We start from the raw sequence: 17,032 nt of genomic DNA on the forward strand, positions 1-17,032 counted from the left end.
TATTTATATGCAGGGGAAACTCACCACTGTTGCCATGAAGAGCTTAAAAATGCATCATACAAACAATAAATAGCAAATAAAATGCTTTTTAACAAATGTTGCAACCTACCTACACCTATTATACCCTTGTCTGTGTTTAAAATGTATCTTCAAAGAAACATATTTCCAGTTAAAGCCTCCGAGCCAATATTTTAATAATGTGGCGTTATCGTCTGCCAAATGTTGATGCAATGAGAGCATATTTTGACTACATAATCAATGTGCTGTATTTCAGATGGCAGCCACATTAAAAGAGGGTCTAACACAGAAAACACATCACATTTAAAAGTGTCAGAAAACAGTGAATTTAGCTGCTGCAAAGTAGTTTTATGAATATTAGTTGTGGGGGAAACTTACCACAGTTGCCATAAATGGCTTAAAATGCAAATAAAATGTTTTTAACAAATGTTGGAACCTACTGTTACCTGTTTCATTTATCTGTGTTTAATATTTATCTTCAAATAAGCATATTTCCAGTTTTAGCCTCCAAGCCAATATTGTAACAATGTCAATGCAATGAGAGCATATTTTGACTACATAATCAATGTGATGTATTTCAGATGGCGGCCACATTAAAAAGAGGATCTAACACAAAAGGTGATGTCATCAAATTGCTCAGCACACATTGCTCATCAGATGTCCGACAAACACTCAAAACAGCTAAAAATATTCAGCTTGTTATCATGTGTGACAAAGAAACGCAGCAAATCCTCGTTGTTGAGAAGGAAAGAACCAAAAGATGTCCGAAAAATGACTTAAAAAGATTAAATAAACTATAAAAACTTCTGCATTAGTTATGTATCCATCAATTTATTGAGTAATCATTTCATAAAACTTGTCAGTATCATCGTCATATTTATCCACTCATTAATCAAGCTGCTCACTACTTGAACAACTCTGACCATACAGTTTATTTACATATTTAAAAACAGATTGTGTATTAAACTTGTGATGATGAACACGTGTCTGGCACTATTATGTGTTGGCACACACAATAAAACCTTGGCAGCATCACTGTAAGCGACAGTAAAACATCAACAAACTGACCTTCACCATCAGATGAATGAGTGAAACCTACGTTACTGCACACAGTGCGTTTCCCTGAGCTTCATTTTCACTTTATTATTCATTATAGTTCACCGAAAAAAAAGACAATCACACATAAAAAGTATATATTTTCATTTGTTGTTTCAATTGTTTTTATAAAGGTCTATTTTCTACTGAAGAAACAATCAGAATAAGAAAAGTAAAGGTCTATTTTCTACTGAAGAAGCAGAATGAAAAGTAAAGGTCTATTTTCTACTGAAGAAACAGAATGAAAAGTAAAGGTCTATTTTTCTACTGAAGAAACAGTCAGAATGAAAAGTAAAGGTCTATTTTCAGCTGAAGAAACAGTCAGAATGAAAAGTAAAGTTCTATTTTCAGCTGAAGAAACAGTCAGAATGAAAGTAAAAGGTCTATTTTCTACTGAAGAAAACAGTCCCAATGAAAAGTCTCCTCAGAACTGTTGCTGGTATTATGTTACGTTCACTAAAAATGTAAAACTACCACAACAAACCAACAGGTGATCACAGTAACTGGGGAAGATGTTTGAATCAGCTGTTTAACCCCCCCCCCCCTCCCACCAAAAAACAGGTTTGAGTCACTCTCACTGGGAAAAAATAAAATAAAATCACCTAAAAAAACACAACCGAGACAACTCAACGCCCTTTAAAAATCATGGCAAAAACCACTTGCTAATTTCTGCTTTCTCATGCAATCATCTCATGCTTTCTGTGATGCTTTTTGGCTTTTCTGTGTGTGAGGAGAGGGGGGTGAAATCTGCTGTAATTTCTGTGGTGGTGGTTAGATGGAAGATGGCCAAAACCCTCTACTACATGTATCTATACTAAAGTAAGGTTTATGTGCAAAAGAAAGAACAAAAAAAGTAGTGTTGTTGGCTTTCTGAATGTGTGCATTACATATTAACTGGAGTCAGGAGGTCCACAGTAAAGCTTTATAACCAGAGATTTGCTTTTTGTTTTGTTTTGCAGGGAAATTACCTCTTTTCTCCCATATAAAGCAACAGTATGGACAACAAAAAAAGCAGCTTCTTCTGGATATCAGAAGTGGCCTCTCTCTGTCTCTCTCTCTCTCTCTCTTTGCTTTACTTCTCTCCCTCCCCCCTCTAGCAGCAGTACAACTGCTCTCTGCAAACCACCTAACCAGGCAGCAGCGAGGCCCTGGACTAGCATACCAGTGGAGAAATTCCCAGATAAGTAATACTCCTAGCCTTGGGTCTTCAGGCATCAGCGCCCTGGCCACTCCTCGCGGGCCTACGTCATCGGCTCAGAGGCGCGCAGCCACTTCCACAAAAGGAATTCCTTCTTACCGCCTGCATGTAAGTATGAGTGCGTTATGTGTCTGCATTTTCATGTGTGTTAAGAGAGATGAAGCTAGACATGGAGGTGGAAAAAAGTGGGATTTAATTAGGAAGTGGAATAAACTAGAGGTGAATAAAAAATAATAATAAAAGGATTACATGAACTATACTTGTGAGAGAGAGACTGTGGAGTGAATGTTCAGTCTGTTATGTGGTGTACATCTTTGTGTGTTTCTGTATGTGTGTGTTTATGCCTGAGACAAAGAGCTCACAGCTCCTGTGCAATTGGCAGGGTTCAGGAGGCCAGAGGGTACGAGGGGGAGGGTTAGAGCGCTGCAGGGCGACCAGCTGGGTCCCTCCACTAGATGAGCTCTGTTGGGAGCTGTAACCAGACTACACACACACACACACACACACACACACACACACACACACACACACACACACACACACACACACACACACACACACACACACACACACACACACACACACACACACACACACACACACACACACACACACACACACACACACACACACACACACACACACACACACACACACACACACACACACACACACACACACACACACACACACACACACACACACACACACACACACACACACACACTCTGCCTTCAGTGCTCTAGTAGCTGCTGCTACTTCTGCTGCTGCTGCTGCTTCTGCTGCTGCTGCTGCTGCTGCAGCTACCGAGGACGACCATATATGGCCCTGGGATTCCCATGGAAAAAGAAGAGCAGGATTGGGGAAGAGGGGGAAAAATGCCGGCGAGATTGTAACTGTATGTTTCACTTGGGGCTTTTTGCTCAGCAGCCAAAACAATAGCTCCACTTGAGAGCCAAGTTTGTTTCCATGTGAGGGGTCCAAAAAGGCAAGAGGGGGGCACCAGGAGGGGGAGAGGGAGAGGGGGTCATATGGCCGTGAAGAGAGATGGCAGAATACGACCTCTGTTGATATTTCCATATAATAGAAGCCTTATGTGGCTACTATACAGAGGACAGTAGAAAGCCCAGTCAGCAGTCACTGACAGTCAATCTACTAAAGAGGCATTGAGCATGAGCCACACTGCGTCCCCCCCCCCTCCCCTCCTCCCTCAGCGTACTGGCACTGTGTCACCGCTCACTCCAACAAGCTGCGGACTCAAGAGGTTAAATGGACACTGTGGACGCTGGGGTTTTGCCCTGCAGCCATTCTATCAATTTATAACCATTACCAGCACACATATGGATCAGCATCATCGTCTTCATCATGCAAAGAGCGAGGCTGCTTTTACAGTGTAGAGTGGATCAAAATAAGCTGAGTACAGTGAAATCTGCTCCTACAGTATAATATGACGCCCCGCTCACATGTAAAAACAAGCACAACAAATCAACACACACACACACACTAGATTAGATGAGATTCGTTTGCTATTTGCTAATGTGTTTTCCAGCCCAACACAGAAGATCAAATTGCAGTCAACACAGCCATGCTTTGAATTAGATTGACACTTAATTACCAAAGTAATGATATACGTCACTAATAGCATGCAGAGCTCGGTCATAGCTATGATTTCTATGTGAGAAAAAGCTGCACATCACCACACATATATAAAACATTTAAAGAGGTGTGTATGTTTGCCCAGTTTAGAAAGACAGCTGTATGCATGCATGAGCGTGTGTGTTTGTGTGTGTCTATGTTGGGTAAGCAGCAATGATAAAAGCAGAGGGAGTAGAAGAAGCAGGCTCAACTAGTGGAGCCTCAAAGAGGAAATGAGAAGAATAAACAGCCACTTCCTGTTCTTCTTTGGCCTGAAATCTCCCAACACCCTGATCCCTCCTACCATCACCACCTCAGTAAGGAAAGAAGAGCGATAACACCCCCGCCCCTCACCATCCTGCCATCCGACACAAGCTCTGTATTATCAATTGAAAACTTTCTCTAGTCGTCAAATAATAAACACACATATAGAGGTATGGAGGCAAATTTTAAATGACAAATGCACATTTTCGCACGTGTTCGTTCACTAATCATCAGCCAATAATCACCTGAAATAAGCCCAGCAGCTCAAAAGCAAACAAACTAGCTTCCAACAACATATTCTTAATATTATTAACTGTGATCATTGCTAAACTAAAACTGTAAAATTCATCACAATTCATCAATAAATCACTGAAAAACATCCCAATAACCATCCACATGAATTTCATTGTTATCATTAAACTATAAAGAGTCCTGGTCTTAAGGATCGAGACTTATCAGTGTCTTAGTTAGAGACGCACTGATCAATCAGTCACTTATTGAAAACAGACAGTTATCAGCTGATCAGCCTCGACCAGTGACCCTGTCCCCGACCAGTCTCAAAAATCCAATGTTTTGCTGATTAAATTTACTAGCTGGTCATTTTGTGCACACAGGACAACACAGTGACATCACAGCCACACACTGTTATCACGACCACCAGCATGCCTGAACACAAGCTACACCTGGACCATCCAGGTCGGCTTAAAATGGGACAGACGGTGAGTCAGTTCAGCCCAAAATAGCCTATATAACACAGAGTTTACACAATGGGACGTGCTTGGCTGTTTACACACAGTTTACCTGACACCAGGCCATTGACCTTTAAAAGGTAAAGTCTGATATTAATGTTTTATTGAAAATCAACTGAGCTGGGGCTCTGCTGTAGTTTTGTTTGTATTATATTTAATTTAACCTCTTTCAGATTATCTGAAATGTTCTCTAAAATATGCTTTTTTTTTGGTTACACTACTAAAGACAATATTTAAAAAATGACAACATATGAAAGGTGAAAAAGAGGAACGTGCTTTGTGGTACTCACAGCACCACTGACAAATATTTAATCAGTATTGCTTTGGGTTGACTTCAATGAAATTAAAATTTTATTGTGTAGTCATGTAGAAAACCAAATACTAGGTTAATTTTTTACTGCGAACATACAACAGAATTTTCCATCAAAGCAAAGTTACAAAACTTGCAGGTCAGACTTTAAAAAAAAAAAAAAAGGAAATCCGCCGATAAAATTGCAATCGCTGCATCTCTAGTTTTATGGTTGCATTGTAATGAATTGTTAGTTGTCTATAAGGCAGCCCGAGTGGCTGCAGTTCATTTATTATTCATGTAACAGTCAATTAACAACTCAGCTTGATTGGACTCAGTGACCTGACATTTATGCTCCATAAAACATGGAGATAAAACGCTGTTAGAGGACACTGTAAGGACTTCATTTCATCTCGCCTTATTGTGCATCTAGTCTTGTTATTGAAATTATATTGACTTCTCATTTCAACATTTGATATTCAGCACGGAGCTAGCATGCAATGCTAATGTCAGGCTGTCAATTATGGTAAAAAAAAAAAAGAAAAAAAAAAAAAACTTAAGTCAATTTCAGTCACAAACCAAGTTATAATCAAGCGGACTAATAAATGAAAAAACTCCACTGGCCAAGCATATTTTTTACCAATTAATTTGTATCACATTCATTTCAGTACATTTCACATCAGCACAGCCTCGATATCTTACTGTAGTCGGCCTCTAGAAACTCCTTTATCTCCAAACCTCCATTTCTCACAAAACTTTGCTTTTTTTAAAAGTGCTTTGTCCTAATACTGTCAGTTTTCATTTTAACAGGTTAGCTCACTTCTTGTAAATGAACGGCAGCTAGCAGCAGACCAACAGCAAAGTGACAGTTTTTGTTTTAGCGGAGAGCTGCGATGTCGAGTGTAAAAAAAAAAAGAAGAATAATCAAGAGGGTATATTTGAAAAACTAAATGGCAAATTTCCGGCTTCTAGCTGTTGGACAGGTTTGAGATGTTAAGCTCTGCGACAGGTGGAAGAAGCAATGAGCAAACATACCATGATCTTTGTGTTTTAATGTATATCGTGTGAGGTAATGAGTCAACCACCATTCTTTCACCTTTAACCCTCACACGTCATCGAGCGAAGATGCAGCCATTTTGAGACTAAATGGAAAGAATGTAACCTCGCCCCCGTCCACAGACAACAAATGGACATGTGCTCTTATGTCTTAATTGTACTCGCTTGCTCTGTAAAGACAATGAGGAATTCACAGCCTCTGGGTCCAGGTGTTTTCAGTTCAAAAAACAGCTCATAAAAAACACTCAGCGTGAGGCATGTGACTGCCGCCAAGCAAACAACAGCGGGACGGCTTCAAGAAGACCTGGCTTAAGTAGAAGACAGACACACTATGTGCCACGGGGTGGGAAAAGAAAGAAGGAAAAAAGGAGCTGAAGTCATCACACAAACATTTCACAGCAGCTCAATACTATGCACGGCTTGGAAACGTGGGGGCTGACAGAAAAGAGAGTGGCGAGCATTCATTTTTTTTAATCCTAATTTTTGAAAAAGGCACCTTGCTGGATCTTTTTTTATTTTTATTAATCCACCTCAGACAAAAGTTTAAATAGATGCATTCATGCTGCTTTAAAAGCTGCTCCATGTAGTAAAAGAGCTACAACTTCATGGACAGGTGATTGATCAATACCCATCAAACAAGTGGAAACTGATAAAACTGGAAAAATGGAGTCCTCAAACTATTATCCTAATTTTAATTTTATGTATTTTGAGAATGAGTTTTATGTATGTCTGTCTGTTATTGGTGAGCCAAAGATTATTTGTACACCATTGTGGACAATAAAGTGTATTCTTTTCTATATATACAGCAGCACTACCATAATTTAATCACTCTACTATTCTAATTTATTGTAAAAAAAAAAAAGTCCGCCCACATGAAGCTTTTAGGCTAAAAGGTCAAGTCTGTGTCCGTAGCCCTCGCTGTCTTGTCAGCACAGCTCACATACATATATATTTATATATATACGTGGCAGCAGGTTTTGCTCGACTGAGGAATTCATCTTACGACCCCAGGTGAACCAGTTCCAACCTGCAGAAAAACCCTCGCTGCTCCACATCCTCTGGCATTTCACCCTCGCTGTGCATTACCTCAGCAGTGTCAGAAAAAAATGAGAGCAGCGATCAATAGGATCTATGCAGACTGGAATAACACAGTACCATGAATGATTTTTAGCCTTAAAAAAAGCATCTACGGTCCTTTGTTTACAATTATGCACACATTTATTTACTTTTACATTATCAGCATGTTTGAACTTGGTCATTTAAATGGTTGTTTTACACTTTATTTGTGTTTTTGTTTTGTTCATTTCACCCCACCTCACATTTCTGGTTTTACCCACTTTTTTATTATTTATTCATTATATTTTAATTTTATTTGGCTATTCTGAATTTTTTATTTATTTTTTATCCTAGCTCTGGTGTTTCCTCATTGAATATTCATGACAGTTAGATGATAGTGTTTCCTCAGTTCCTGTTTTATGAGTCATTGTTTCTTTTCTTTCTTTGGTTTTTGTTTTGTTTTATACTATGTAAATCACTTTGATTTGTATTACTATGTATGAAAAGTGCTATACTAATAAATTATGACAGATAAAATTGATTGATTAACAAGAAAGAAACTATTCAAATAGACTACAGGCACTACAGAACAAACCTTCACATACTTTGTGAGCGGGACAGTGATGACAACAACATTGACGTGTCACAATCAGCAGACGACCCGGCATGTTGCAAAGCGCCGGCAAACACAAACTCCACAAAGACTTCCTGCTTATTGATTAAGGGGTTTGGTTTGAGAGGCTGAATGAAAAACAGCAAGCGAGGCCAGCTCGATGAGGAGAGACCTGCCAATTACACGCAGGTAATTTAGTGAGCGTGTGCTAAAATTAACACTGTCAGTCATCAAGCACACAGATGTTACAATGTTGCTACAGTGATTCATTACTAAACTATACTAAAAGATATGAGACGGTGAATTTAGCTCATGTTATGGCATCTACAGTACACGTGACATCTTTAAATCTACTGTGTGAAGTTCAACACACGCACACACACGCTCTTATTGCAGCTGCACTGTCCATCCACTATTTGTTTCTTCTATTGAGTCTCATTCATTTGGCTTTAATTCATACTGAAGCAAGCATGGTGCTGTTTTCACGCCTGCTTTCTTGTGTTTGTAATGTTGCTTTGACAATCTGTTTGAATTAAATAGATAGTTCACTGTTTACTTGGTGGTTAAAAGCTTCTAACTGCTGCGTCACCAAAAGATGTGATGATGCTTGAGAAGCTGAAGAGTGGCTTTATGAAGGATGGCACCGAGAAGCAAAAGATAAGCATCAAAATGAAATGATTACAAATCATAATTATGAATCTGTTGTTTACATTTACAGAACTACTACAAACCTTTAATTGAACTGTTACGTGAGTCAGTGTATGTTTTGGCTTCTACATCAGGTTATAAAAAAAAAAAAAAAAAGATTTACAACACCAAACAAAGGTGTGTCACTGGCAATCATTACTCATCACATGGGAAGCAGGTAATTAGCTTTTAACATTAAAATACCAAAACATGACAACTACAATTAAAACAAAAGGGAGGACTGGCAGCCGTCTGTTTGGGCTAGACAAAAGAACAATAACATGTAGACTGTCTAGATTCCAGTCTATGAATTATTGAGTTGCATCTTAATGTATTCTGCAAAGATGTTAGAAAAGCATGAGTGACTGATGCCTACTGTAAGCTGGGCCTTAAATCATAACAAAGACAAAGACGCTGAAAGCCTGGTGTAACCTTTTGTGAGAAAAAAAGTGATGTGAAACTAGACTTCTTCCAAAAATGAAAATACCTCTAGACAGTACGGGCAGCGGGGAGTAACTATTGGGCTCTGAGATCCTGCTTTTTAAAAAAATATTAAGTAACATTTTAATGCTTTTTACCATAGAAACCAAACAACACATTTCCATTTCATTAAGCACAACATTTTAAAATGCTGTTTACCCTTATTATCTTGACTTTAAACGCATAAAACTGGGCAGTAATTCCTCCACAGGGAAGGTAACAGGAGCGCTGGCTAAGACGCTACGTAAGAACAACAAAAGAAACGGGCATGATAGCACTACACAAGGCAGGCAGTCCCCTCTTTTGTGTGCAAACACAAAAAGCACATTGGCATGTACTGTATTACAATCCATGCAATTGTTGTGTTCATTATATCCTGCATAGCCACGTCTAATGAATAAGTCTGTTACAAAGCACAACTATTTAATTACACTACAAAAAATGGACTAAAATATCAAATGAAATGCAGCACTACATAGTTAAGATGAGTGAAATGAATACCTTGATATAAATTACCCAATCTTTCTAATCTCTACAACATATGTGCAATTGTTGCGTTCATTATATCCTGTAGAGCCATGTCTAAAAAATAAGTCATTTACAGAGCACAACTATTTAATTACACTACCAAAAAAAGCACTACAAAGCTACGTGATAAATAACTTAACATAAATTACTCTAGAGCATATGTGCAATCAGAAAGCTTTCCTGTTCTGAACAGAGAATCCACCTCCCTCCTTAAACTAGTAGAAAGGGGAAAAGATTTAAGCAGTGATTTTGATAAATATTGTGACAATGGTTTGCATTCATGTAGTTAATTTTGTTGGGATTTCTAATTAAAATCTATATGAAAAAAAGAAAAAGAAAAGACCTTTTCCTTTTGTCATCTGGGCTCACTTACATAAAGCGCTCAGGCCACCCCTACAAGCTGCTGAAGTACAGTAAAGACAGCGCTATGTGCGTTATATTTCACCCTCAAAATATGCAATTCTGGAGAGCCTTTATCTAGCAGTCATCAGATCTTGGGGTTATTATATGCAAGTTTATCAAGCTACAAACCTGACAGATAACTGAGCGTTGAAACCGTTTTCAAATCACTTCTCAAGACTCACCTTTTCAAATCCGCTTTTAATGTTTGATTGTTTTGATGTTTTCTTCTTCTTCTCTTCTCTACATTGCATTTATTGTTTTTAAATGTCTCTGATTCTGTAAAGCGTCTTTGAGTATTGTTAAAAACGCTCTATAAAATGTATTATTATTATTACTATTAATATCAAGCTTCATCTCTGTTGTGTAGTCTAGGAAAAACAGGTGTAATGAAATGTGATGCACACGTCTCGGTCGAGGGGGGGTGGGGGCCTCTACGACATGAGATGGCGGGATTTTCTAACCCTCGGGTACAAAGACAAGAGACTCGGGGGTCTATAAGGGGGATGCCGTGATGCCTTTTTATCAGGAGGACAGGGACATGTCAAATGCATTTTGTTGTTTTTGGCCAACTGCGAGAGCGTGAGCACAGCTGAGAATCTCAAGGTTGGGGGGGGGGCTTGTGAGCGAGATCCGCTGCAATTATGTAATGCGTTAAATGACAGACGAAAGAAACACGGCTACCTCGCCATCCTCCCATCACATGTTTTATAAAAATTGAAGAGAAAGACGTTGATTCTCTTACTTTTTCTTTTTTTTTCAAAACTGCTGCTGTCAGAGACACTTTTTTTTCTCTCTCTCTCTCTCTCTCTCTCTGCTCGGGTCTGTTATGCAACTCCCACTCTGTACATGCAAATCCACCGACACAAGTGACTAGAAACCTTCCTGAGTCGTTGTCATGGAGACAGCGCAAGATAATGTTCATAGACTTCAGGGCCGTAATGAGGGTGTGTAATGTCAACAAGAGCAGAGAGGCATTGTAAAACGTCGACGCTGTGACACGTTAAGCTCTGAGCTCAGTCCCCGTCACCTCGTCGGTCCTGGTGGAGGGGGGGGTAAGAACAAAGGCCGTGAACGCTCAAGAGGAAGAGTTCAGGTGTAGGTCAGCATGGAGATTTTCTTGTGTGTGTGCGTGAAGCGACAAGCCACCGGTTACCTCAACACTAATTGCCTTGATGAAGCTCAGTGGGCGACAGTCAGTCAGTCAGCTGGGCCCTGGTGGCGTGGTGGTGGTATTGGGGGGGGGGGGGTGAAGCAGGGAGGAGAAGGACCTTCGAGGGGAGGGGTTTAGGTGACAGCTGAGGAATGTCTGCTCTCGCTCTCTCTCTCTCTTTCTTTGCCATGGTTTCCAGCGACTGTCATGTGAGGAATGCGTGGACTAGGACGACGGGGACTTGGAATGCTACCCTCCGAGACGAGTTTAGCTGAAAGGATCTGGAAATCTCCCCCCCCTCCCCTCTTTTTGGAGCCTTCATTCACTTGTACATCCTTCTCTGCTGTGCACCTGAATCTACAGTGAGCGATTTTGAAATGTCAAAAAGTGGCACAAGGAGTTCCAGCATATGTGCATTTATCAAAAAAAATATATCTTAAACCTCTAACAACCTCTGCAAAACAGCAGTGGTCCTCATCAACCACTGACGAGAGCAAGTTTTTAAAGTGACAGAAGGTCCATGACTCATACACACACACACACACACACACACAGAAAGATGCCACCTCTTATCCTAAAATGTGAGATCATGCCCAGGCCCAGCACTACAAAGCAGAGCTACAGACTCTGAGTCATACCCAAACTTAGTATCATCTCCTGAAACCCAGTTAGGAGAACTTGTGGCACAGCGGTATTTATAACCCCTTGCAAAAAAAGCATCTGGGGGGATTGACACCGCTGCAGGGCAATGAAGTTAACACTAAGTTGCACTAAAATAAACGTTCAAAATTACCTGTGATGCTAAAATGATGAAAAAATTACACTTTAACGTAGTCGATTATGTAAATACGTTGATTCGCGTGGGATGCGTCACACTGTTTACTATGGCTTGGCAATAAATCGATTATTATTATAATATCAATATTGTGATATTTTATAGATATCGTCTTAGATTTTGAATATCGTAATATGGTGATATGGAATAAATGTTGTCTTTTCCTGCTTTTAAAGGCTGCATTACAGTAACATTTTAATTTTCTGTTTTATGATCCACATTCTCATTATATCCACATTACTGATGATCACTGATGATTTATCAAAAATCTTATTGTGTAAATATTTTGTGAAACCACCAATAGTCATCCCTACAATATTAGTAATTTGGTCAAAAAATATTGTGATATTTGATTCTGCCACTATCGCCCAGCCCTACTGTTTATGATTATCCCCAATTATGGCGACTCCTGCTCCTGGTACAGATGAAAAACAACCTGATTGTTTAAAATGTGGGAATCCTCTAAAAGGAGACCTAATAAAACGGTAAAAGTGAAATGGCCAACCACAGCAGCAAGACCACAATGCACGAGCATCCCAAAAGAAAAACATCCCGGGGCTCGCCGACCACAAAACGATGAGACAACAGTGAGTTTTGTATTAATGTTGGACGGTAGCCAGTGCCTGAAAATCATCGCTGTGGCTTTTATCTGTTGTGTTTCAGACAAGATCTCAACTAAGACTCCCTTAGAGCACACTAACAGGTAGTATGGCAACGCTGCTTTTGAGTCCATTTGCAGGTTGTTTATGCGGACATAGACATACAAATCTAAACTACGTAGATTTCTGTTCAAATTTTTGCTGTACGTCAGTGTAAGCAACCTTTTGCAGGTAAGTAATTCAAGACATTAGCCATTGAAGTAAATCATACTCAATGCCATCTACAGTAATTAATAGCAGAATATAGTAAATATCTTTCCTAATTAGACCCACACTGCTTAAATCTTAACTTTTGTGATAAATAGTGTCATTAGGTAAAAGCTTAAACTTGAAATGGTTCCTTCATTCATTGATTTGATGTGAAAATATGTCACTGATTTTATTTTGTGTGTCTGTAAGATTTTTTTCCATTGTCATTGTTTACACTTCCGACACACTGGGAAATTATTTGTAAAGTAAGTAGAAAACGCTTGTAGTTATGGTTATTATTTATTGGTAAGTTAACCAATGGATTAATCAACTTATCAGAAAATAATCAATAGAAGAACTGGAAAAAATAATTAAGATGACTGATAAACTAATCATTATTTGCAGCCTTAAAATACACGCTAAGTTATTCTCTGAGCTCTATTATCCAAATTCAATAAGAAAGACATCATGTGACTGACTGAGAAAACGTTTGAAGTTATGGTTATTATTTATTGGCAAGTTAACCAATGGATTAATCAACTCATTAGAAAAAAAAATAATGTTCGATTTATCGCTAAAAGATCATCAGTTGCAATCTTAAAAATCATGCTAAGTTACACTCTGAGGTCTATAACCTAAAATCAATAAGAAAGACATCATGTGACTGACTGTCCATCTCCTCCTCTCCTCACTTCATCTAAGGAAACTAACACAAGCTTGACCTCACAGCAATTCTGGGATTAGCACGTCAAACACGAAATCCCTGTATCGCCTTCAACTCCTTTATAAGACCCCAAAAACCCAGGGATCACATGCTGGCCTACACACACACACACACACACACACACACACACACACACACACACACACACACACACACACACACACACACACACACACACACACACACACACACACACAGACACACACACACACAGACAGACAGACAGACAGACAGACAGACAGACAGAGAGAGAGACACAGCCTCTCGTCTCCAGAGATGGTTAGGTCTGGAGAGCGGCACTGCAAATTCTTTCCTCACTCTAACTCATCCCTGGACATCAGCCCAAAAAAAGGCAACATTTCCACCCAATGAGTTTGCACGGGGGGGGGGGGGGTTACATGGCTAATTCCGGATTTAATTATAGCAGACTCTTGAGCTCAAAAGAACGAGGCGATTCGATTTTTACAACACGATTAATATGTGCACGGAGCAAAAAATACTCAGTGCAAAATAAGATCAATCCATCATCTGAAGATAAAGCTAATGACCTCTTGCAGGATAATTCCAAATAAATTTTAGTAGGTGTAAAAAGTTCTTGGACAACAAATGTACCATGAAAGCGAGGAGGTGCACATAGCAGTACTCAGGCTTACTAAGACTGGACATGTGGGCCTGAGTCATGAGGTGACATCACTAGAAACCTATGCTAGCATTAAGCGTTTAATATTAAAATTCTTGTGTTAATCCTTTGATCATTATAGCACCTGCTATCCAAATAAATAGGGAGGAGAAAGCACCCTTATACAGAATGTCAGCATTGTGGACAGGCTTATTTCCACAAGCTATAATTGAGACTTTGATTTCTTCAGATTAAAAAAGTACCTGAGAGTGTCAAGTTATATCAGTGGTTTTTAAAAGGGCACATGCATGTAAATTAAATGTCCTGTGTACAAATCCAGTTAAGGACCTTTATCAAATGTTACTATTATTTATGAGTATTAACAACTGTGAATGAGTCTGTTATTGATGTGCTGCAGATGACTTAACTACTATAATCTTGCTTTATTTATAACAAATGTCACTGCATGTAATAACATCAAAGTGTCTCTCTTCCATTGATAAATCGTATCTACTTGTTATGTTAAACAGTAAAAAAAAAAAAAAAAAAAAAAAGGTGGAGAGATGGGGGGGGGGGGGGGGGGCACACCTGGAGCATTGCACAAAATTAATCTAAATTAATAAAACTACAATGACACAACTCACAATTCACAATTAACTCAACACAAATGCAGCAATTATACCTACAACACTAATCTACAGGTTTGTTTTAATGTTATACATCTCTGAAATCCAACCTGGTTACATATACATATATAGAGACATATGGGCTCTCATTTAACTGCACTTACTAAATGGTCAATGCACTTTTAAACTACTAGATACCACAATCATTGGACTTGTGTTGTATTGAACCTGGACAATCAGACATTTTTTGCCATGTTTGGTTACAAAACACCTCAAAACACCGTTCAGCACCTGGTGATACTGACTCAAAAAAACGAGCTGCCATTTGCATTATTTGGCTAAAGAGGCTAGTCAAACGTAGCTATTACTATTACCCGTCGTTAGCGGGCAAAATCTACCATGCCAAACACAACCATAAATGCCAAATGGTTGGAAACGACTAATACTACAACCCACAGTCGCCAAATGTCACTTTTGGGGACCTGCTGTCATCATTTGTGAAGCTAGCCAAAGAATGAATTAACCTTAGCTTGTGACGACAGCTTAGCTTAGCATGCTAGCGTAGCGTTAGCATTCAACTTAGCTTCGGCTAACACTGCACTGCAACAATCCACCCCAATGTTTATCATGTTTTTTGACACATTTCAGCGACATTATGGGATACAATATGGTAAACACTTATTTTAAAAGGTGGCCACGGGGTTGATAATATTAGCCTGTAGTTGAATGACGTTGTAACAAACTAAAAAAAACGCTAACTAAAGCTAGCTTCCTCTCCAGAGAGTAGCCACAGCCACAGTGGAGGAGGTTTTATATATCAACAAAACGACTTTTTACTGCTACATCCAGGTTATAGCCACTGCTGTCGTTTCCATGTTTGGTTGCTGTGTATGTATATCTCAATCTCAATCAATGACAACATTTTTCGCGTTTAAACTCATACAGCATCACCATAAAACACCAGATGAGTGTTGAGCTGTTTTTTTTAATGTAATTTCAATCAGTTACAGCAATTAGACTGCACCCCTAGTTTAAATGAAGAAGTTGTGCCTTTCATAGTAGCTGATAACATCGCAGCTTTTATTGTGATATGCACACCTCTTTTTTAGAATGAGATTTAAAATACCACTACCTCAACCAACACACTTTAACAAAAAGAAAGGAGAGAGAAGCTGTTCATCTATTCATCAGTACTCTGCGTCGAGAGAGAAAGAGACGGGAAAAACTAGGTAGGTAAACAACAGGATGAGAATGGCTTCCACTTGACAGGTGCTACAGGGGAAAGCAGCAGACCTACCCCCCTCTCTCTCCTCTCTATCCCCGACATTAGTATCACACGGCCCGGCTTGCAGTGCCTCACACACACCGGTATGTTAACATGTATATATATAAACAAACACAGCTTGGACACGAACCTGGTGGAGGGCAGTGAGACCGTCCACATTGGCGTAGTTGATGTCTGCTCCCCGGTCAAGCATTCGCAGCACCTCCTCGGTGTCGCCGCTGGAGCAGGCGGCCAGAAACACGGCGCCATCATCGAACTTCACCTTCGTCTTCTTCTTCTTCAGCACGGGAGGCTCCAGGTCCGTCTCCGAGCCCAGCCATCGCTTCAACTGCTCGTTCCTCTTCTGCTTGGCGTCCGCCATCTTCATCCCCCTCCTGGTCTCGGGCTTCTTATCTTTTCTCCGAGAGAGAGGATATACTTTATAGTGCCCACTATCCCACAGCGCACTGGGGCGTGGGAAGGGAGGGCTGTCGGTGGTGGTGGTGGTGGTGGTGGAGGGGAGGAGGGAGGGAGATGAGGGGAGGGAGGAGAGAGAGAGAGAGAGAGAGAGAGAGAGGAGGAGGAGGAGGAGGAGGGAGCAGGAGAGGGCGTCTGGATTGTTTTTCCTTAACATCGCGAGATCTGGGGGCTCAGGAGCTGCAGCATAACGTCATCATCAGCAGATTATGAGAAGAGAGAGAGAGAGATGGATTAAACATGAAATATACAAATAACAGGGTTTCGGAAGGTTGTTTAGGAAATGTAATAGGTAACAGATTACTAGTTATAGACATTTCAATTGCTTAATCAGTTTTTATTCTAAAGCAAAAACTACTCTAAATGCTCCAAAATCCTGATCCTGTAATAACTGCAACTTTTATTCTAATATTAAGGGG

The 17,032-nt window shown here is 39.7% G+C and overlaps 1 protein-coding gene across 2 annotated transcripts in view; it reads right to left on the reverse strand.

The window, feature by feature from the left end:
- The window catches only part of ppp1r12a (protein phosphatase 1, regulatory subunit 12A), a 55,751-nt gene extending 39,143 nt beyond the window's left edge, over positions 1-16,608 (reverse strand). For both annotated transcript variants that reach the window (XM_062444083.1, XM_062444082.1), the window contains exon 1: positions 16,288-16,608. In XM_062444083.1, the coding sequence (XP_062300067.1) occupies positions 16,288-16,524 (237 nt within the window). In that variant the 5' untranslated portion in view covers positions 16,525-16,608. The remainder of the gene's footprint in view (positions 1-16,287) is intronic.
- Between the last annotated feature and the right edge of the window lie 424 nt (positions 16,609-17,032).

Source organism: Scomber scombrus, chromosome 22 (genome assembly GCF_963691925.1).
Source record: "Scomber scombrus chromosome 22, fScoSco1.1, whole genome shotgun sequence".
NCBI lineage: Eukaryota > Metazoa > Chordata > Actinopteri > Scombriformes > Scombridae > Scomber > Scomber scombrus.